This window comes from Amphiprion ocellaris, chromosome 18, assembly GCF_022539595.1.
Source record: "Amphiprion ocellaris isolate individual 3 ecotype Okinawa chromosome 18, ASM2253959v1, whole genome shotgun sequence".
Lineage (NCBI taxonomy): Eukaryota > Metazoa > Chordata > Actinopteri > Pomacentridae > Amphiprion > Amphiprion ocellaris.
This window is the reverse complement of record NC_072783.1, coordinates 16,673,427-16,690,428: the sequence shown is the minus strand read 5'-3', so window position 1 is coordinate 16,690,428 and position 17,002 is coordinate 16,673,427. Positions and strand designations below refer to the sequence as shown.

The window sequence follows — 17,002 nt, the reverse complement described above, 5'->3', positions numbered from 1 at the left end:
CAGCCCGTTGTGTCTTAATGCGGCCACCAGATGCCGCCATCTCACTACTTATAAAAGAAGATTCTTCACAAGAATTCTACAATAAGTCCTTTATAGTTTAGTATTGGAACCTTTGTGTTTATTGATTTAAAAAAATAAGTTTTGTAAATAACTGACTGAAAAGAAGGCGAAAAAGACAGCTGATACGTCACGTGACGTTTTTTTTTTTTAACCAACCAGACTCACCTATGGGCTCACCACAAACAGTTTGGCCACACCTCCAGGAAGTGAGAAGCACCTGACATTCCAAAAGAGTCCCCTTACTTTCTCCTACTTTAGACATGAGTGTCGTTTATCTCTGCACCGACTTATAGGGTTCCTGCTTCTTTCACTCACTCGTTCCATCGTTTTAGTTGCCACCGAGCGATAATAACTGCTGTTGGGCTGTTTAACTCGTGTTGTGCTCAATGGCCACTTCATATCAGAGTGTGTCCGAGCTCGTCGTAACTGCTCGGCAGTTGTACGGCCAGGTATTCGGAGAAGAAGCTCCCCGGGTGGCGGTGTGTGCTCCTGGAAGAGTCAACCTGATAGGGGAGCACACTGACTACAACCAGGGATTCGTCCTTCCGATGGTAACACAACATGAGCTCTCTCAGTCGAAAGCTTCATGTATGTTGAAAACACCAAAATTCTGCTCTGTGGTGGATGACCTGCAAACCAAATAGAACATAGGAGAAAAGACTAAATATGTGATCGAGGACAGAGTTATTTATTGATATTGTACAAAAACATGATACTTCCCTATATGTGAATTGACTTTGTCTCTGACTAACTGGAAAAGATAAGTGTTTGTGTTTTTGTGAGTCAGGCACTGCCCCTGGTGACTGTGGTGGTTGGGAGTCCAACTGCAGGCCAGGATGTTACTGTGGTAACAGCTGCAGAGGATGCCGATGAGCCTCGGAGGGTGGACTTCAGCCTGCCCACTGATGGATCACCGCTGTCTCCGGGGTTACCCTCCTGGGCGAACTATGTGAAGGGTGTTATACAGCATTACAGGGGTAAACAGGAGTAATCACAATATCCACAGCTATAAAACAGTTCATCTTCAAGATATAGTCCTGTCAAAGTGAATGACGACAACTGTGTAGCAAAATCTTAATGATCTCACAGATGTTGTTTTAGCGTGATGCACTAGATATTTAATGTGTACCATCTCTGTCTCACTCTTTAGCTCCTCCTGTCTCAGGTTTCAGGGCAGTGATAGCCAGCAGTGTGCCCCTGGGTGGAGGACTGTCCAGCTCAGCCTCTCTGGAAGTGGCTTTCTACACCTTCCTGCAGCAACTCAAGCCAGGTCAGGCTCAGATTAGAGAGGAACTTCATCCATCCATTATCCATACACCGCTTAATCCTCTTTAAGGTTGCGGGGGGCTGGAGTCTATCCCAGCTGACTTAGGGTGAAGGCAGGGGACACCCTGGACAGGTCAACAGTCTATTACAGGGCTACATATAGAGCCAAACAATCACACTCACACCTATGGGCAATTTAGAGTTACCAGTTAACTTGAGCATGTTTTTGGCCTGTGGGAGTAAGCCGGAGAACCAACCTGTGGACCAACTGTGTGCAAACTCCAAGCAAAAAGATCCCTGGTCCAGGCTGGGACGTGTACCAGGGATCTTCTAGCTGCAATCTGAAGGTGGTAACCACCAAGCCACTGTGCAGTCCTATAGAGGAACTGAGAAATCCTATTTTTTTTCCCCAAAAAACACCCCAAATGACTTAACTGCAGCTAATAAATAGTGACACCAAGAAAACAAAGATAAGTACACTGTCATTTACCATTGTAACCTGTCTCCATGTTATGATTTATTATCATACGCTTGTTGCTGCATACATTGAATGCTGCAGTCAGAAATGTTGGATGGGATGTAAACATTCTGCAGCAATAACAGAAAGAATGACACAAAGATGGATCTACCAATCTCTGTCTTACGGGCAATCTACAGTCAAACACAATCTATAATTGGGCCTAAAAGTCGGAGCAAAAATCGGTCATATTTTTCATGTAAACTGGAAAATAATCAGAAAGTTTGAGTATTTTGAAACGTTTAAAGACACAAGAAGTTCTGACAGGTAAACTGAAGAGCAACTCTTTCAGATTTATAACTATTTCTAGATCAGGAATCAAACTGAAGCATTAGCGGCAGTGACTGTGCTAACTCCTTTGTACAAAGCTCAGATTTTCTTGAGGTGCATCATTCAATTGAATCAGTGTTCAGATAACACTTAGCTAGATTTGATCAACTCATCAGAGGCTTCAAAAATCAACCTATAGCCATTGTTCTCCTGTTTCTCTCTGTGTGTGTGTGTGTGTGTGTGTGTGTGTGTGTGTGTGTGTGTGTGTGTGTGTGTGTGTGTGTGTGTGTGTGTGTGTGTGTGTGTGTGTGTACACACGCTTCATGTATAACGACTGTGAGTGTTGTTTTTCCCCATATGGCATTATTACATTTAATTGTAGTGTGGTGCAGCCAGACCATTATGTACTACAAAATGATCTGCCTAAGCGAGTGTCAGACCTGAACTGTGTTTCTGCCTCTAGACAAAGTTTCAGCAAAAAAAGCAGAAGAACAGTACTTAAAAGGATGATGTATAAGTAACAGAGAAAGACAGGAGCTTGATCTGATGATTAAGTGGCAGATGGCAAAGAAATTCTAGGACCCTATCAGTCACAAAATTTAAGATTCTAAGAAAGAGGATTAAATGAAAATTATTTTTGTATTACAATTTGTATTACAGTTGAAAGTTTCTCAGGGGGCATTGCAGCAGGCAGCACAATTCTATATTTAATTGTAGTGTGGTGCAGCCAGACCATTATGCACTACAAAATGGTCTAAGCGAGTCTCAGACCTGAACTGTGTTTCTGCTTCTCAGATGTCTGTTGGTTTCACCTACAGGGTCATGTGTCTTCTAATCTTTGCTCGTCTCTCTTGTCACAGATGACGGAGACATGGTGTCCAAAGCAGTAGCCTGTCAGAAGGCCGAACACACTCATGCCGGTGTGCCCTGTGGCATTATGGATCAATTTGTGTCTGTTCTTGGCAAGGAGGGGCATGCTTTGCTCATAGACTGCAGGTAGTGTAAACATTCAGTTAGAGTGGATCAAGCCAAACGACTTAGGTTACATAAAGAGAACAGGATCTATCTCTGCCAGATTACTATTCAAAGACAGGAAAGCAGGATAACTCAAAGACAGAGGAAATTCTACATATTTATACTCACTTTGCGGCCTTAATTCAGGTCCATGGAGGCCACACCTGTCCCTCTAGCAGATCCACGCCTGGTCATCCTCATCACCAACTCCAATGTGAAGCATTCTCTGACCGGCAGCGAATACTCCACGAGACGCAGACAATGTGAGGAAGCTGCCTCTATCCTTGGAAAGGACAGTCTCAGGGATGCTACTATGAAGGGCCTGGAAGGTATTGTTCTTTTATCTCAATTCAATTTTTAATTTTATTTATTGTCTCAAGATGCTTTACAGAATCCATATGCCTGAACTCCCAAAGCAAACCTTAAGGTGACAGTGGCAAGAAAAAAACCTCCCTTTTAACGGGAAGAAACCTTGAGCAGAACCCGGCTCTATATGTGGCGGGACCCATCTGCCTGCTGGCCGGCGGGTTGAGAGGGACAGAAGAGGTAGAGGGGGAGAGGGGGAGAGGGGGAGAGGGACGGGGAGATGGAGGGGAGCGGGAGGGATGGGAGGGATCTTCCTCCTACCCTGATCCATTTTGTCCCAGTCTGTCTTACCTGGTATGTTGGGAGCACTAGTAGTAGCATCTTGTAAATCGTTGTGAGGCTAGGCTAGTAAGAAGTGGGTGCACCCTTGTGAACTGTAACTTAAATGCCAAATGGTTCTGAACTGTATCACCTTACAGTAATTTCATTACTTCTGAGTTGAACAGTAGGCTGTTTGTTTGTATTTAAAATTAGAAACTTCCTGTTCAGGCTTACTGTATGAAAAATACAAACCCTTTAGTTGGAACTTAATGCAACATCTCATTACTAAGATTCAAATCTTTCATTTTTTAAAATGCTTGGTATATCAACCTTTATTTTTTTTAAGAGAATCAATCCTTCTCTGCATGGAGGATACCAATGTCCAGACTGTCTGTCTTTCTTCAGAGACAGATCTTTTCAGCTGTTTTTGTTTAAGTGTTGGTGTTGCTCTGCCTCTTTGTCTGAGAGACATCGCATGGAATACATATGTGATATATCTCGTTGGTAAATTGACAGGCATTCATGGTAACATATATAAATGTCATCTCCCCAGCACTTCTTTTTCAGTTCAATTTAAAAAGCTTTATTTGTCCCCTGGGAGCATTTTAAGTTATGTAGAGCAGTTGGACACAAAATGGTAAACAGAAACAGTGTAACAGTAGTGGCAGCTATGTGGTAGTTAAAACAAGATAAATGAAATGAAATTTAAAAATTAAAGATAAGCAAAATATCGTGTTAACAACAAATAATTTACATGAGGCTCTAAAATGGTTCAGAGGTGCAAAAGGCCTGTACATGAATTTAGCAGCATGGTTAAATCAAGAACAGAATTTCAGTATTTACATGAGATATAATTTAAGGTGCAGGTGGATTGAACATAAATAAGTTGTTTATGCACTCATGCGGCCTCGTGTCACTCACTGTTGGGACTATGGTAGTACTGTGATACTCCTGGCTAGGTTTATGCCAAACATACTGGACCCCATCTGAGCAAAACAAATTCGTCTTAGTCTTGTCTTACCAAAGAATACGCTGTATGTTCTTTAGCAAGTTTCGTCTTGCATTTTTGTGCCAATAGGCAAAGTCCATAAAGACTGATGTTATGCAATGTGCCTCCCACTGTCACAGAATCTCAGATTGCCATTTATAACCCATGAAACATCTGCCTATCTGTTTTTCAGAGCTTGATTGTGCAAGTAGCACACTGTCAGTGGCATCATTTTAGGAGAATAGCTGCTACGGCTCTGATTAGTCCATGTCTGTGAAGTCTTACACTCAAACTTCTCCACTTCCACTCGCAATTTTTTTACAATGTGGAGCAATGATTCTGACATATAGATAGACACAGCCCATAGGTCCTAAACTGAGAAAGTTCTAGTGTTCACCGTCATCTTATTATTGTGCTAATCCATTTAGGCTGATTGGAAATCACAGCTATACTAAGTTTTGTTTCAGTGATCCTGGTGTGCTAATGTTAGCTTTATTGAGTTTTCACTTTGGAGCCTGTATATTCAATATAGTCTCTTTAACATATTTGTTTTTCATTGTTCATAACATGAAATACTCTACTGATTAACTTAGTAGTAATGCAAGTATTGAGAAATGATACATTTTTGAAAAAAAGGACAATGACATTTATATTGTATATTGCATATATTTAACCATTTATGTATTCTTTTCACGAGACTTCTCTGCTTATTTGCAAGATACTTTTTATGCCTTTTCAATCCCCAATCAATAAAACTAGCCTCATTTTTATCTTCCCTATCCTTTCAGAGGCAAGGAACAGGATGGATGATGTTACCTATCGAAGAGCTCGCCATGTTATTGAAGAGATAGAAAGAACTGTCCAAGCTACTGAAGCCCTGAAGCGAGGAGCCTACAAAGAGTTTGGCAAGCTTATGGTGGAGAGCCATAACTCTCTGAGGTACTGACAATGGAGTTGTGTGATATCTGTTTATGCTACAGTCACTGTTCAGGACAGAAATTGAGAAATGTGTGGTAATTTGATGTTCCTGTGTCAGAGATCTGTATGAGGTGAGCTGCAGGGAGCTGGATGAGCTGGTGTCTGCAGCCATGAAGGTGGACGGGGTGTTTGGGAGCCGGATGACAGGCGGAGGATTCGGTGGATGCACTGTTACTTTGCTGCAGGCCCATGCCATTGACACGACCATTCTCCACATACAGGTTAACACACAAACACACATCCATATATATATGGCAAATGTGCCGAATGTATCCTATCAAGATTATCATCAGTACACAATAAGTAGAAAGGAAGCTGGTAGGTAAATATTTCAAAATTTGGAAAATAATCTGTTTGCTGTCTTATTGGGAGTTGGATGAAAGATCCATATCAGCTTTGTCTCTGACGACTTAGAGAATTTTTTTCCTGGAATGTTAAGCAAGGCTCAGCACTACAAATGTCTTCCACCTGTCTTCTACCAACAGAACACAAAGCAAGAGTATTCATTTTAATCCTATTAGTTTCTAGAGTGATCATGAGTATAAATTTACCTCTAAGTTTTAGCTCACGTAAGTATATCAGAGTATTATTAAATATTTGTCAAGACATGAAAAGTTCCTAAGAGAAAATCCCACTATCCCAACAGATTTATATATTTGGTCATGGTTATATTATGATGCTATCATCATAAAGACCCAATGCAGTAATAATTCCTAAAGAAATCACACAAAATTACAAGACTACACCGTGCCCCAAAAGTTTGTTCTTCCCACTGGACAACATGTGTGATTGTTTGTCACCAAAATGGGTTACATCAATCAGGTACTGTTGGTTGGTTGTCGGATCAAACTGTCAGGTACCAGTATATAAATTACTTGCTTGACCAAAATGCATTACACTCACAACCAAATTTTGGAAGTGTTATTACCATGGCCAAGAGTAAGGGTGGAGAAGCTACTCTTTCAGAGTCTGAGATTCATGCACAGGCCATTGCTCTTCGAAATACAGGAAAAAATCATCAGGAGGTAGCTCAAGCCCTTGGCAGAAGTATCTGCTGGGTGCAGAAGTGGTGGCAAATGTACAACAAAGGAGGATCCTTCAAAGAATTGCCTCGCTCAGGACGTCCATCTGGCCTAACTGCAAGAGCCAAGAATCTGATGAGAAAGGCCAAGAGTAAAAGACACTAGACATGCCGGCGACTCAGTCAGAGGCTGAAAAATCTTGGAGAAGATGTTTCTAAGAACACTGTGCATCGCTATTTAACAGAAGCATTGGGACTGAAAGCTTTAAGAAGAAACATACCTTGTGACTCACTAAACTGCAAAAGGAGAAGAGTCTGGCTTTCGCAGATAAGTACATAACTCTGATTCCAAAAGACTGGGAGAACTGGATTTTCTCTGATGAATGCCCTCTATACTTATTTCCAACACCCAACAGCCAAAATGACCGTATCTATACAGATGATCGTGAAAAAGTACCATCTTCTGACCAAGTGAAATTCAGTGCCCATAGTCTGGTTTGGAGGGCTAAGTCCACTTCAGGTCTCCAAGAGCTGGACGTTGTGCCTCAAGGTACCACTGTTAATGCACAATATTATACCAACAACATTGTAGAAAAGGTACTACTTTCAGTTTTGGCCAGGAGGAAAAAATCAGGGTCTGTGACTGAATGGAAAATGTTTACCAAATGTTCAGAATTGGCATTTATACAAGCTGGTGCCCCTGCTCACACTGCCTGTATGACTCAGCAATGGTGTTCTGAGCATCTACCTGCGTAAGGAGGAATTGCCACCAAACTCCCCTGACCTCAACCCAAGTGAGAATTGTTGGGGAATCTTGAACAGTCGCATCTTTGCCATGAAACAGCTAAACTCTACATCTCCATCTCATACATTCCATGCCTGAAACACTGAAAGCCATGATCAAAGTAAAAGGGGGAAATACTGGTATTAAATAAATCGATTATTTTGCATATTCAGTCTTTGAGCTTCAATTTTCTGGGGAGAACAAACTTTTGGTGCGATGTAGTCCTTCCAAACCAAGGTTTATGCCTACAAAGTGGGCCTAAAAATGAAAAATAAATTACAAAAAATTATTTTCCTCGCTCTATTTGAGGAGCTATTATGAAATTCAAAGACTCTGTTTTGTTTGGATTAGACTATATAGCAATACTTCTATTTTTGTGATACAGCTTGACATAAGTGCTCCATCAGTTCATCATTGTTCACAAATTTAACTCAATACTTAGTTGATTTTTGTAACTAAGTATTTCATGGTTAAAGGATTCTATATGTTTTGTTTTGCATTACATTGACAGGAATTACCTGTGGTTCAGAAAAAAACAACAGTTTTGTCTGCATGACCAATTTTTGTTATTGTGTGGTCAAGGGTGGGACTTTTTATAACCGCTTCAATTTTTTTCATAATTGAATTTACCCATAATCTGAGACTATTTTGACACCACAGATGTTGTTATACTACTTTTCCAGTATGTGGGTCTCTGCTTGGAGGACTCCATTCCGAATGTGTCCAGTAGGTTGCATCAGTGTGTTCTGATTATATTGATGAGTATGCACACTATAAACCTTATAACATAGTTGCCCCAAATCTTAGCCTGCTCTATGGCAGGTCAAATAGTTCAACAGTATAAAATCATAAACCAGTTAAATATTACAGTTTTAATTGAAGGCACCTGTGATGAAGCTAGATAAGCTGCTTTGCTAACTGAACTAAGATAAACGTGACTTGGACCTACCTGAAAGTGAAACTGATATTGATGTTTTCATCAAACTTCCAGAGAGGAAAAAGCCCAGCATATATGTCAAAAAATCCAGATGCTGTTTTAGTGTTAAGGAACATTGCTGAACAAGTGTTGTGTTACACATGTTGTAAACATGTTTAAGAATAGGAACTTTACTTGATGATGTTGCTGATTGTTGCATTCATGATAAAACGGAGAAGAGATTTCTGGCGCAGCTACTGCCAAATGGCATGGAGAAGCGAAAAGTCTGAAGAGGTAAAACAAAAACAGTAACACTGGAGTATGAAGAGAGAAGTCCAGTTAAGTGTTGGAGTGTAAAGAGAAGTACAGTTGATATCTACGGAGGCTTCTACGATTACCAAAACAAGGAACTGGCTAGTGGACAATATTAAGCGGTGAAAGAGACAGATAGTATTTCCAAAAAGCTGGTGGAGACAAAATCAGAGCTAAAAAGAGGATGACTATTAGATTATCATTTGTCAGCTGGCCAGAAACAGGATCCCATTTTGAATGCAGTACTGTTTAATCAAACATGTGCCAGGTCAGCTTAAGTTTCTTAACAGTCACTGACCTGAGTAGCATCCACATACTAAACAAAATTATGTATCCTTACAAACCAAAACGGCTAGCAAATCAGTGTCAAATATTTTAATTAAGTCAATATTACAGCAACAGTAGTTCCTTAATTTGTAGTAAAGATTTGTACACCACAACCTGCTACTTTCTTAGCTTTTTTGTTATCTATAGCAGTACATACTTTAATCACTTGCTACACACCACAAGAATCCAACCAACAAAATGCTTACAATCTTTAAGTCTTTCTTTGGTAATTATACGTTGTGTATCTGTGATGTTCGCAGTTTGTTTTTTCCCTAAGTGGTCAGAAAGTCAGTTAGAGCTGCTTTAATGCACCACACCTACAGAGAAACTGCAGAGGTCAATGAAATATTTTTCACCTGTTGTCTTTTGCTGAATATAGGGATTTAACATTTTTTGCCAGTATATGGGCATACTTGTTATCATTCTTTAGATCGCTAGGTTTAAGGTTGGAGTAGTAGAAGTTTGTATTGAACTTGATTATTCATATTTTGTAGGATAGTAAAGCAAGGGCAACAAAGTCAGCCTTGTTGTTTTGCTGGGAAATTGAACTAGTCTGTTTTCATGATTCTATTCTCTGGAAAATCTTTGCATTCCAGAGGGTATTTCAAAAAGTGTCTGAGGACATTGTTCATTTGTTCACAGGGAATAAAAAGCACTTTTCAGTGTTCTGGCTGTCACTTTAAGGGGGGCATTTGAGACGAATTATCCAGTCCCCCGTGTCTTGCTCAGACAGCTCCAGTGTGTGTGAAAGTGAGAGATCAGGGGGTATGAGCTGAGAATAAAAGCGAGCTTCGTGGAGACGGAGCCAGAAGTGTCCAGTTATTAGCATGCTGGTCTGGTCACTGCAGCCTCTCTGCTTTAGCACAGATCCACTGTTGACATGCTGTTGGCCGGCATTTTTGAGAATCTTACAGAAGAAGCATCAAAAAAGATGCAATTTTAGCCACAGAAAATTTTTGGAAACCCCTGCATTTACAAGGATGTTTTCTTTGCCACAACAGTGAGAAGAAAAATAGCATCGGCCATTTATATGTGTGAAGCTGCGGTTCTTTAAATCTTAGCTTTGGGATCAGACTTGGCAGACTTCCTTGCATCTCTCCCAACTTGACCATAGCCTGGCGACTGCTGTGGCTTGCTGACTATCAAAGGAAGCAAGTCTTTCTTGGAAATAAAAACACTTGAAACTGCCACATCTCTCAGTCCTCAGCATTCCTGACTAGAGCAGAGGGAGCTTGGTCCTCCTAATAACAACACCAGAAAAGTCTTCACAGGATTATTAAAATCTCAGCTTTGCCTCTATGATGCTGAACCTCAACTCTCCTGATGACAACAGCAACAGAAACTCTCTCCAGGACCCGGTGTCGCTGAACGTTGGTGGAGAAATTTATACAACAACCCTGGACACTCTGACCCGGTGCCGTGACTCAATGCTGGGTGCCATGTTCACCGGACAAATCCCTGTGCTTAGGGACAACAGAGGAAATGTCTTCATAGACCGTGACGGCAAAATGTTTAGATACATTCTGAATTACCTACGCTCTAGCTCCCTGGACCTGCCAGATGGCTTTTCAGATCTCGCGCTTCTGCGGAGAGAAGCTGATTTCTTTCAGATACGCCCTCTGCTAGAGGACATCTGCCACTATGAGGCATCAGTGCCTCTCAACCTTAGAGGAGGGCCGTTAGGAGCCATGATTATTGTTAACGTTGACTCCAAGGTACGTGTAATAAGGTTTTAGCAACATGTCAGTCTGATGACAAATCAAGTCAGTGTTTCAGTTTTAATTACAATTGGATTTAAGCTAGGTATTCCATTTTGTCATAAAAAATTGTATACATATCTATCGATCTATCGATCGATCGATCAGTGAATATAGATATATTCAATTTCCCAAGAATAACCTTCACAGACCTTCCCAGGGGTTAAACTTTCTTCAACACATCATGATGTGTTTTCATAGCAGGATCAAAACCGAAAGAAGATTTAGCAAATTAGTCTGCTGATTTATCAAAAGTGTGATGGTCTCAAATTAATCAGAGCAACAGTGAACAGCAAAGGTGGTCTGTGGTCCATCGATCATACATTTTTTTGGGAAGCTCCATCCTGCTTAATGTTGAGCACAAACTGCAAGCAAAATTACCTAGCTGCAGTTGTTTTTTTAAAGTGAGACCTTACAGAATTTATGCAGAGATCCAACAAAACCTATGTCCCTTTACTGGGAAGGACAAGAAATCTATGAATATACACTTTTACCAGTATGTGAACATTACTTGAGATTCCACACATACAATGAATTGTGGACAGTCAATGAAAAATTTGAAAGGCTCTGAGCTAACCCAAAATGGCCACAGTGTACTTGAGTTTAGGTGTTTGACTTTAACTCAGACTTTGTGAGCAAGTGGACAGTGTCCAGGGACCCCAACTCCAAAGTACCCTTAAAGGTTCCAGACTCAAATGCCCAGTAGCACTTAAGTTAAGACATTTGAACCTCTAAAGTACAATATAACAAAGCGGTGTCCCACAGAATTTGCAAATGGACACTTGGCTCTTTGCTTACATGGTCTTCAAATAAGAAATACACAATATAAATATTGTAATTACAACCTAAAAGCATATGTTTTGGCCACTAACACCTTAGCAGGTTTTTCTGGCCATGCTCTCAAGAAAAGTAAGTACTCAACATTTTGATTGAATCGGAGCATAGCGATATTCTGTTATCATTATCAGATTGGGTGTCCGTACAGAAGCTTTTCTGTTGGCCGATTCAAAATTAGACAAATGCAGGCCTGCACAAACCTTTAGAATAATGTTTGTTGTATATACACAAATTTGTGCAGAGGTTGGGATTGTGGACCTGTTTGCATATTCTGAGACACAGACGGACCCGTTCTCTGTTTGGGTACTGTCTGGAGAATGTGTAGTCAGCATATTCTCCCCTCTCATTCCAGGTTCGCGTTCTCCACTTTAACTTGCGCCATGGACCAGAAAACTATGAGCTTCGCACATGCTCGGTTCGAGCCTTCACTGTCGACCTCTTTTGTACCTGGAAGGCTTTCCTAGCTCTTCTCTGTGAGCGCTTCTCCTATAGGACATCACAGGGTCTCACTAGCCCTCATCTATGCAGCCCAAGGCAGAACAGGCTAAAACTGGAGTGGGTGCCAAGGCCCGATGAACTCCCTCAGGACCAGTATGACAAGCAGTGCTACCGGGGGCTAACTGTGTCCAATCCTGAGGCCACAAAGTCAGATGACATCAGGAACATGCACCCAAGTCCCTGTGAAATCACAGACAAGCAGGGCTTTGTGGAGGAGCTGTTGCAGGTGTCTCTGGCTGAAGGGTTCAAGGTGGATCTGGTCACTCCTGATCCAGCAGAAATTCTCAACTGCACTTCACTTCGACTTGTCAAGTGCTGAATAATGGGTGAAACCGACTAAAATACTACAGATGACCACAGTCAACACAGAACGTAATTTCCTTAGGATTTAAATGATTTAATCAAATGTTTTATTAGCTGAGTTTAGGATTCCATGCAGATTATGACAAGGAGATCATTGAAGAAGTGTTTTGTCTGTGACCTCTGTATTATTGTTTACCCAAATAGTAAATGAGATTTGCTGAAAATTGTCAGTGTCCAAATGTTTATGGACCTGACTGTATGCTGCTAGGTGTAAATGATTGTCTATAGTCTCATCTGAATTTTATTTGGAAATTTTATTAAATTTATGAGACACTTAAGACAAGTGGAAATGGGGACTTTAAAACCAGCATTATTTACATCCCGGTTTGCTTACAAGTCTCCACCTTCCTTGTGTCAGCCCTATAGACTGTATAAAGATGGGTGACATGCCACCACTTCCTCCCTGTATCGAAGTAAAGCCAGAATATCGCAGAAATGGGGGGCGATGTCCTATGCAACTAGAGTCTACTATGTTTTGACAGGGAGGTACAGATGAGGTATTGAGCTCCCAATTGCCAGTTCAAGTTCTTTAGATGGAAAATCCATATTACATTTCATTTTGAAGACAAACTACTAGTATTGTAGTTTGGAGCATAGCTACATATCAACTACTTTTCCACATACATTAATTATGCTCTTAGCCTGCCAGCTAAACCAGTAGCATTAACTTACCAATTATGTTTATCTTAAAAACACAAACTTAACTCCTGGGAAAAACTCCAGAGTTTCCCCAGAACAGTCAGCATAATTATCAAATTACAATAAATCATAACTGAAGAAGGGAGCAGTCTTTTCACTGTTTCTGATGTGTTGTTAAGTGTTGCTCTACAAGCAAGGGGCATTACTTTGTGTTAGAAAGTGGTAGGGACACAAGGGCTCAGATTAAAAATGGTTCATGGTCTTCACAAAATACAATTTCAGGCATTGTATTGGATCGATTATTATGAGGTTAGAGTAGGTGACAATAGGGGGGAAAAAAATGCATAATAGTGCATGAAAAGGGAATAGCCTGGGCTGCGCCAGAGTTAACTTTATAAAAATACTCATGAAACGCAAAACATTATCTACTGTAGAAATAATTATCATTCATATGCACCACACCCACAGTTGCAACACCATGTCAGTCAAACATTGCCAATATCACTTTAGCACCAGTGCATTTTTGTCAGTGATAACAGTATCTATTGTCACTCTACGAAAATGTGATTAAATACAAATTGTTGCAGAAATAACTCCTAAAAAATGTTAGCTAAGTTAAAGATAATTTTCCTAATGGATTTATGGTCTCAAGTGCTCCTTTCAAGACTTTTTGAATAAGGCATGGTGTTCACATTTAAAATTATAGTTCATTCAAAACAAAATTGACAAACATTGACTAATTTAGAGTGGGAGTACCCTACGATTGACAGTTTGCTTCTATTTCATCATCCTCTGTGTCTTTGAGTTTTTCAGTCAGATCTAGCATTTTTTTTTTTTTTTTTTAATTTTTCAATTTTCAATTCTACATTTTTATGTCAGGCTTAAAAAACCAAGATTACAACGACCAAATGCCAAAGTCGTGACTTTAAGATTGTAGTCAACAAACCAATGGGCGATGTCTCAGTCCCTACGTCCATCTTTTATTTAAATATATGTTCAAGCTCAACCAATCTTGACTCATTAATTCCAGTGTCAACTTATGAAAACATTGCTACCTTTTGCAGAAGCACTAGGTTCCTTCACTTGCAAAAGCCTCAAAGGAGACATGCTGGTCCAGCATGAGCTTAGTGTTCTATTCACAGCTCAGGGGTAAAATAGTTTTTACAATGCACATGTTTTTTTTCAGTATTTATATTGCATTGAATGTTGAAGGAAACCTTTCGAAAAGCATCGTCATTTGTTAGCTGTACCATTTGTTGGTGCAAGGTCTTTTAAGAGCCTTTTTTGAAATTTATGCTTTAAAAAAGTGGAAAGAACAAAACTGGCCATTTTAGAAAATGATGGGAAATGTCCCCAGTGTAGAAGACACCTATAGTCTATGTGAATAGCTTCAGAAGATATATAATTGTATTACAGCTACAAATTCAGCCCAAGATGTAAAACACAGATCACATGTAATTGTCTTTCTTATTTACCTTCAGTTCTACTGACATAGTTTGGCTTAGGTTTTTTGACGGTAAAGGTTCATGTGTAGTTGACATGAATGGGAAGATTGGTTAAACATGGCTGAGATAAATGTAGCTATTCATCCTATTTTTTTTCTGTTGTTACAAAAAATATTTGAATTCATTTTCATTCAAATTAGATTATTACTCCATGAAAACTTTAACAGGCCGTGATTCCTTGACAAGTGTACTATATCTGTTTGCCCATTGAGTGACTTAGAGGGTGAGTCAGGTGAGTTATGGACAGAGTGTAATTTTAGTCTGGAGGAAGCAGTAGCAAAGGAATTTTCGAGGGGGAAAAGATGCGTCTCAAAGGAAAGATGTCTAGTTGCAAAAACAAAAAGGTTATTTCCTCTTGCTCCCTCTCTGAACTTCCTTCCTCAGATGGTGAGTGATGTGTGAAGAGTGCTGCTTTTAAAATGTTTTTTTACATAATGCAGTTTAGTATTCTCACATAAAACTGCAACACAAATCAGATTGACTGATTTGTTTCAGAGACATTGTTAGCGTAAAATCACTGTAGTTTGATGCACTCATTGTGTATGCTTTCTTTCTTATCAGGAGCAGTACAGTGGAAATCCAACATTCTACATCACAACTCCTTCAGCGGGAGCACGACCCCTCACCCTGCCTTGACCTTTGTCAACCTTTCTGCTGTATGAGCATAGCTGATTCTGTCCTCATTACATGCTTTATATTTTTAGATTTTTTTTTCTTTTTCTTTTTTACATTTTTGCCAACATTTTGTCGCATTGCTTCAATGCAAATCTGGGCTGATTGAAAAGCATTCTCTTAATGTGGGAAACTGTTTTTATAGTGGGACGTTTTTAGAAGATGTGTTTTCACATTTGTTCAATGCTTTATTGTGTGCTGTAAATATCTTGTAGCAACTGTCTGCATAATTTTGACTTACATGTACTGTGGAACTATAGGCCAATTTAAACAATAAACAATACAGTCTTCAATAAAGTAAACCATATTTAGATTTTAAGATACTACCTGTTTTTAATATAACATTTTTCTTAAATAATTTTGTTAATTTTCACATGTCAAGTCTGTGTGATGTAAAGTGGTCTGTGCTGGTGAAAAACAGAAAATTAGAACCAACTCTGCAGAGACAGTCACTAAAGACTACCTGATCTGTTGCAAACATCGAAATATTTCTGTCGAATTGGTGATGACCAAAGACTGTATATAAAGATGGACATCCTCCCACTGTGCAAACGAGAAACCAAAATGTCTCAGAAAGGGGTGCTGCCATCAATGGGTTCAAGGAGTGTACCTTGTAGACATAATATACCTTATGTCTATGGCTATTACTGGCCTTTTATTCCAGCCATCTTGACTGATGTTAACACTTGCTATGAACTTTTTAAACATTTTTCTACATAAAAATAATTTTCTATAGTTTGGTTGTACTTTTTAAGTTTTTTTGGCCTTTTTTAGATAGATACAGTGTATATAGACAGAAAAGGGGGGAGAAGACATGCAACAAATGGCCATGAGCAGGAATCAAACCCAGGCCACCGCATCAGGGACCAGCCCCTGTACATGAGTCGCCCGCTTAACCCGTTGAGCTATCTGGGTACCCATTTGGTTGTATTTTTAGCTTAAAATCTAAAATACTAGCATGCACTTCCAAATTGGGTTGGTCTTCAAAGCACAAACCAAAATTACAGAAAAACCTGTACAGTTTTCTCAGATCCCTAAGGTTGTCAGTTAGTACTTATTGTGCCTACACTCATTTTGTTGTTTGAAACTAGCAGCTATAAATCACACGAGTAAGAAAAAAACTCTTAAAAAATCCTCTTACTTTCTTAGCAGAGGTCTGCAGGCGCAACACCAACCTGATAAGAAGTACCTAATATTACTTCATGTGTATATTGATTTTTTTTTTTTTTTTTAAGTTTGGCTTATGTTCCAGTTCTCTATGACCTATGTTATACTTTCTTTATCCTCAAGTATGTGGGGATGTAAATTTCTGTGTGATTTTTCCCATCTTCCCAATCCTGCAAGAGTCCAGCTGATTCCCTCCACAGACCTCTGTGTGTAGTCCAAAACTTGTGTTGACTATGGTACAATGGAAGTAGTGTGTATGCACCGAATACTTTTACAGAATACTACTATTGCAACAGTCTTCCAAATGGATTCCTGCAGACCTCAAAAGTAGTACAATAACAACAACTTTGCATCTGTTCCCGCAACAATATCTGAGTATATCAAAGCTTAACATGGAGGGGGAGGAGTTTTTGACCTGCACTGCAATTAGCACCTGCAATTAACAGGTGGGGCTTCAAAAAATGTGCTGTCCATTTTTATATAC

At 39.8% G+C, this 17,002-nt stretch overlaps 1 protein-coding gene across 1 annotated transcript; it reads left to right on the top strand.

Moving 5' to 3' along the window:
- The first annotated feature begins 260 nt into the window (after nucleotides 1–260).
- Nucleotides 261–15,670, top strand: galk1 (galactokinase 1). Its single transcript, XM_023289123.3, has 8 exons — nucleotides 261–611; nucleotides 848–1,037; nucleotides 1,211–1,330; nucleotides 2,974–3,109; nucleotides 3,275–3,456; nucleotides 5,531–5,681; nucleotides 5,779–5,941; nucleotides 15,241–15,670. The coding sequence occupies exons 1-8, from the start codon at nucleotides 447–449 to the stop codon at nucleotides 15,313–15,315; spliced, it is 1,182 nt and encodes a 393-aa protein (XP_023144891.1). The 5' UTR covers nucleotides 261–446; the 3' UTR covers nucleotides 15,316–15,670.
- Nucleotides 15,671–17,002: the final 1,332 nt, after the last annotated feature.

What these genes read in the sequence shown, in the direction of transcription:
- galk1 (XM_023289123.3), top strand. Translation starts at nt 447, where the DNA reads ATGGCCACTTCATATCAGAGTGTGTCCGAGCTCGTCGTAACTGCTCGG. An exon ending in CCTGCAGCAACTCAAGCCAG is followed by an intron (nt 1,331 to 2,973) that starts GTCAGGCTCAGA and finishes CTCTTGTCACAG; the next exon opens with ATGACGGAGACATGGTGTCC. An exon ending in GAGAGCCATAACTCTCTGAG is followed by an intron (nt 5,682 to 5,778) that starts GTACTGACAATG and finishes TTCCTGTGTCAG; the next exon opens with AGATCTGTATGAGGTGAGCT.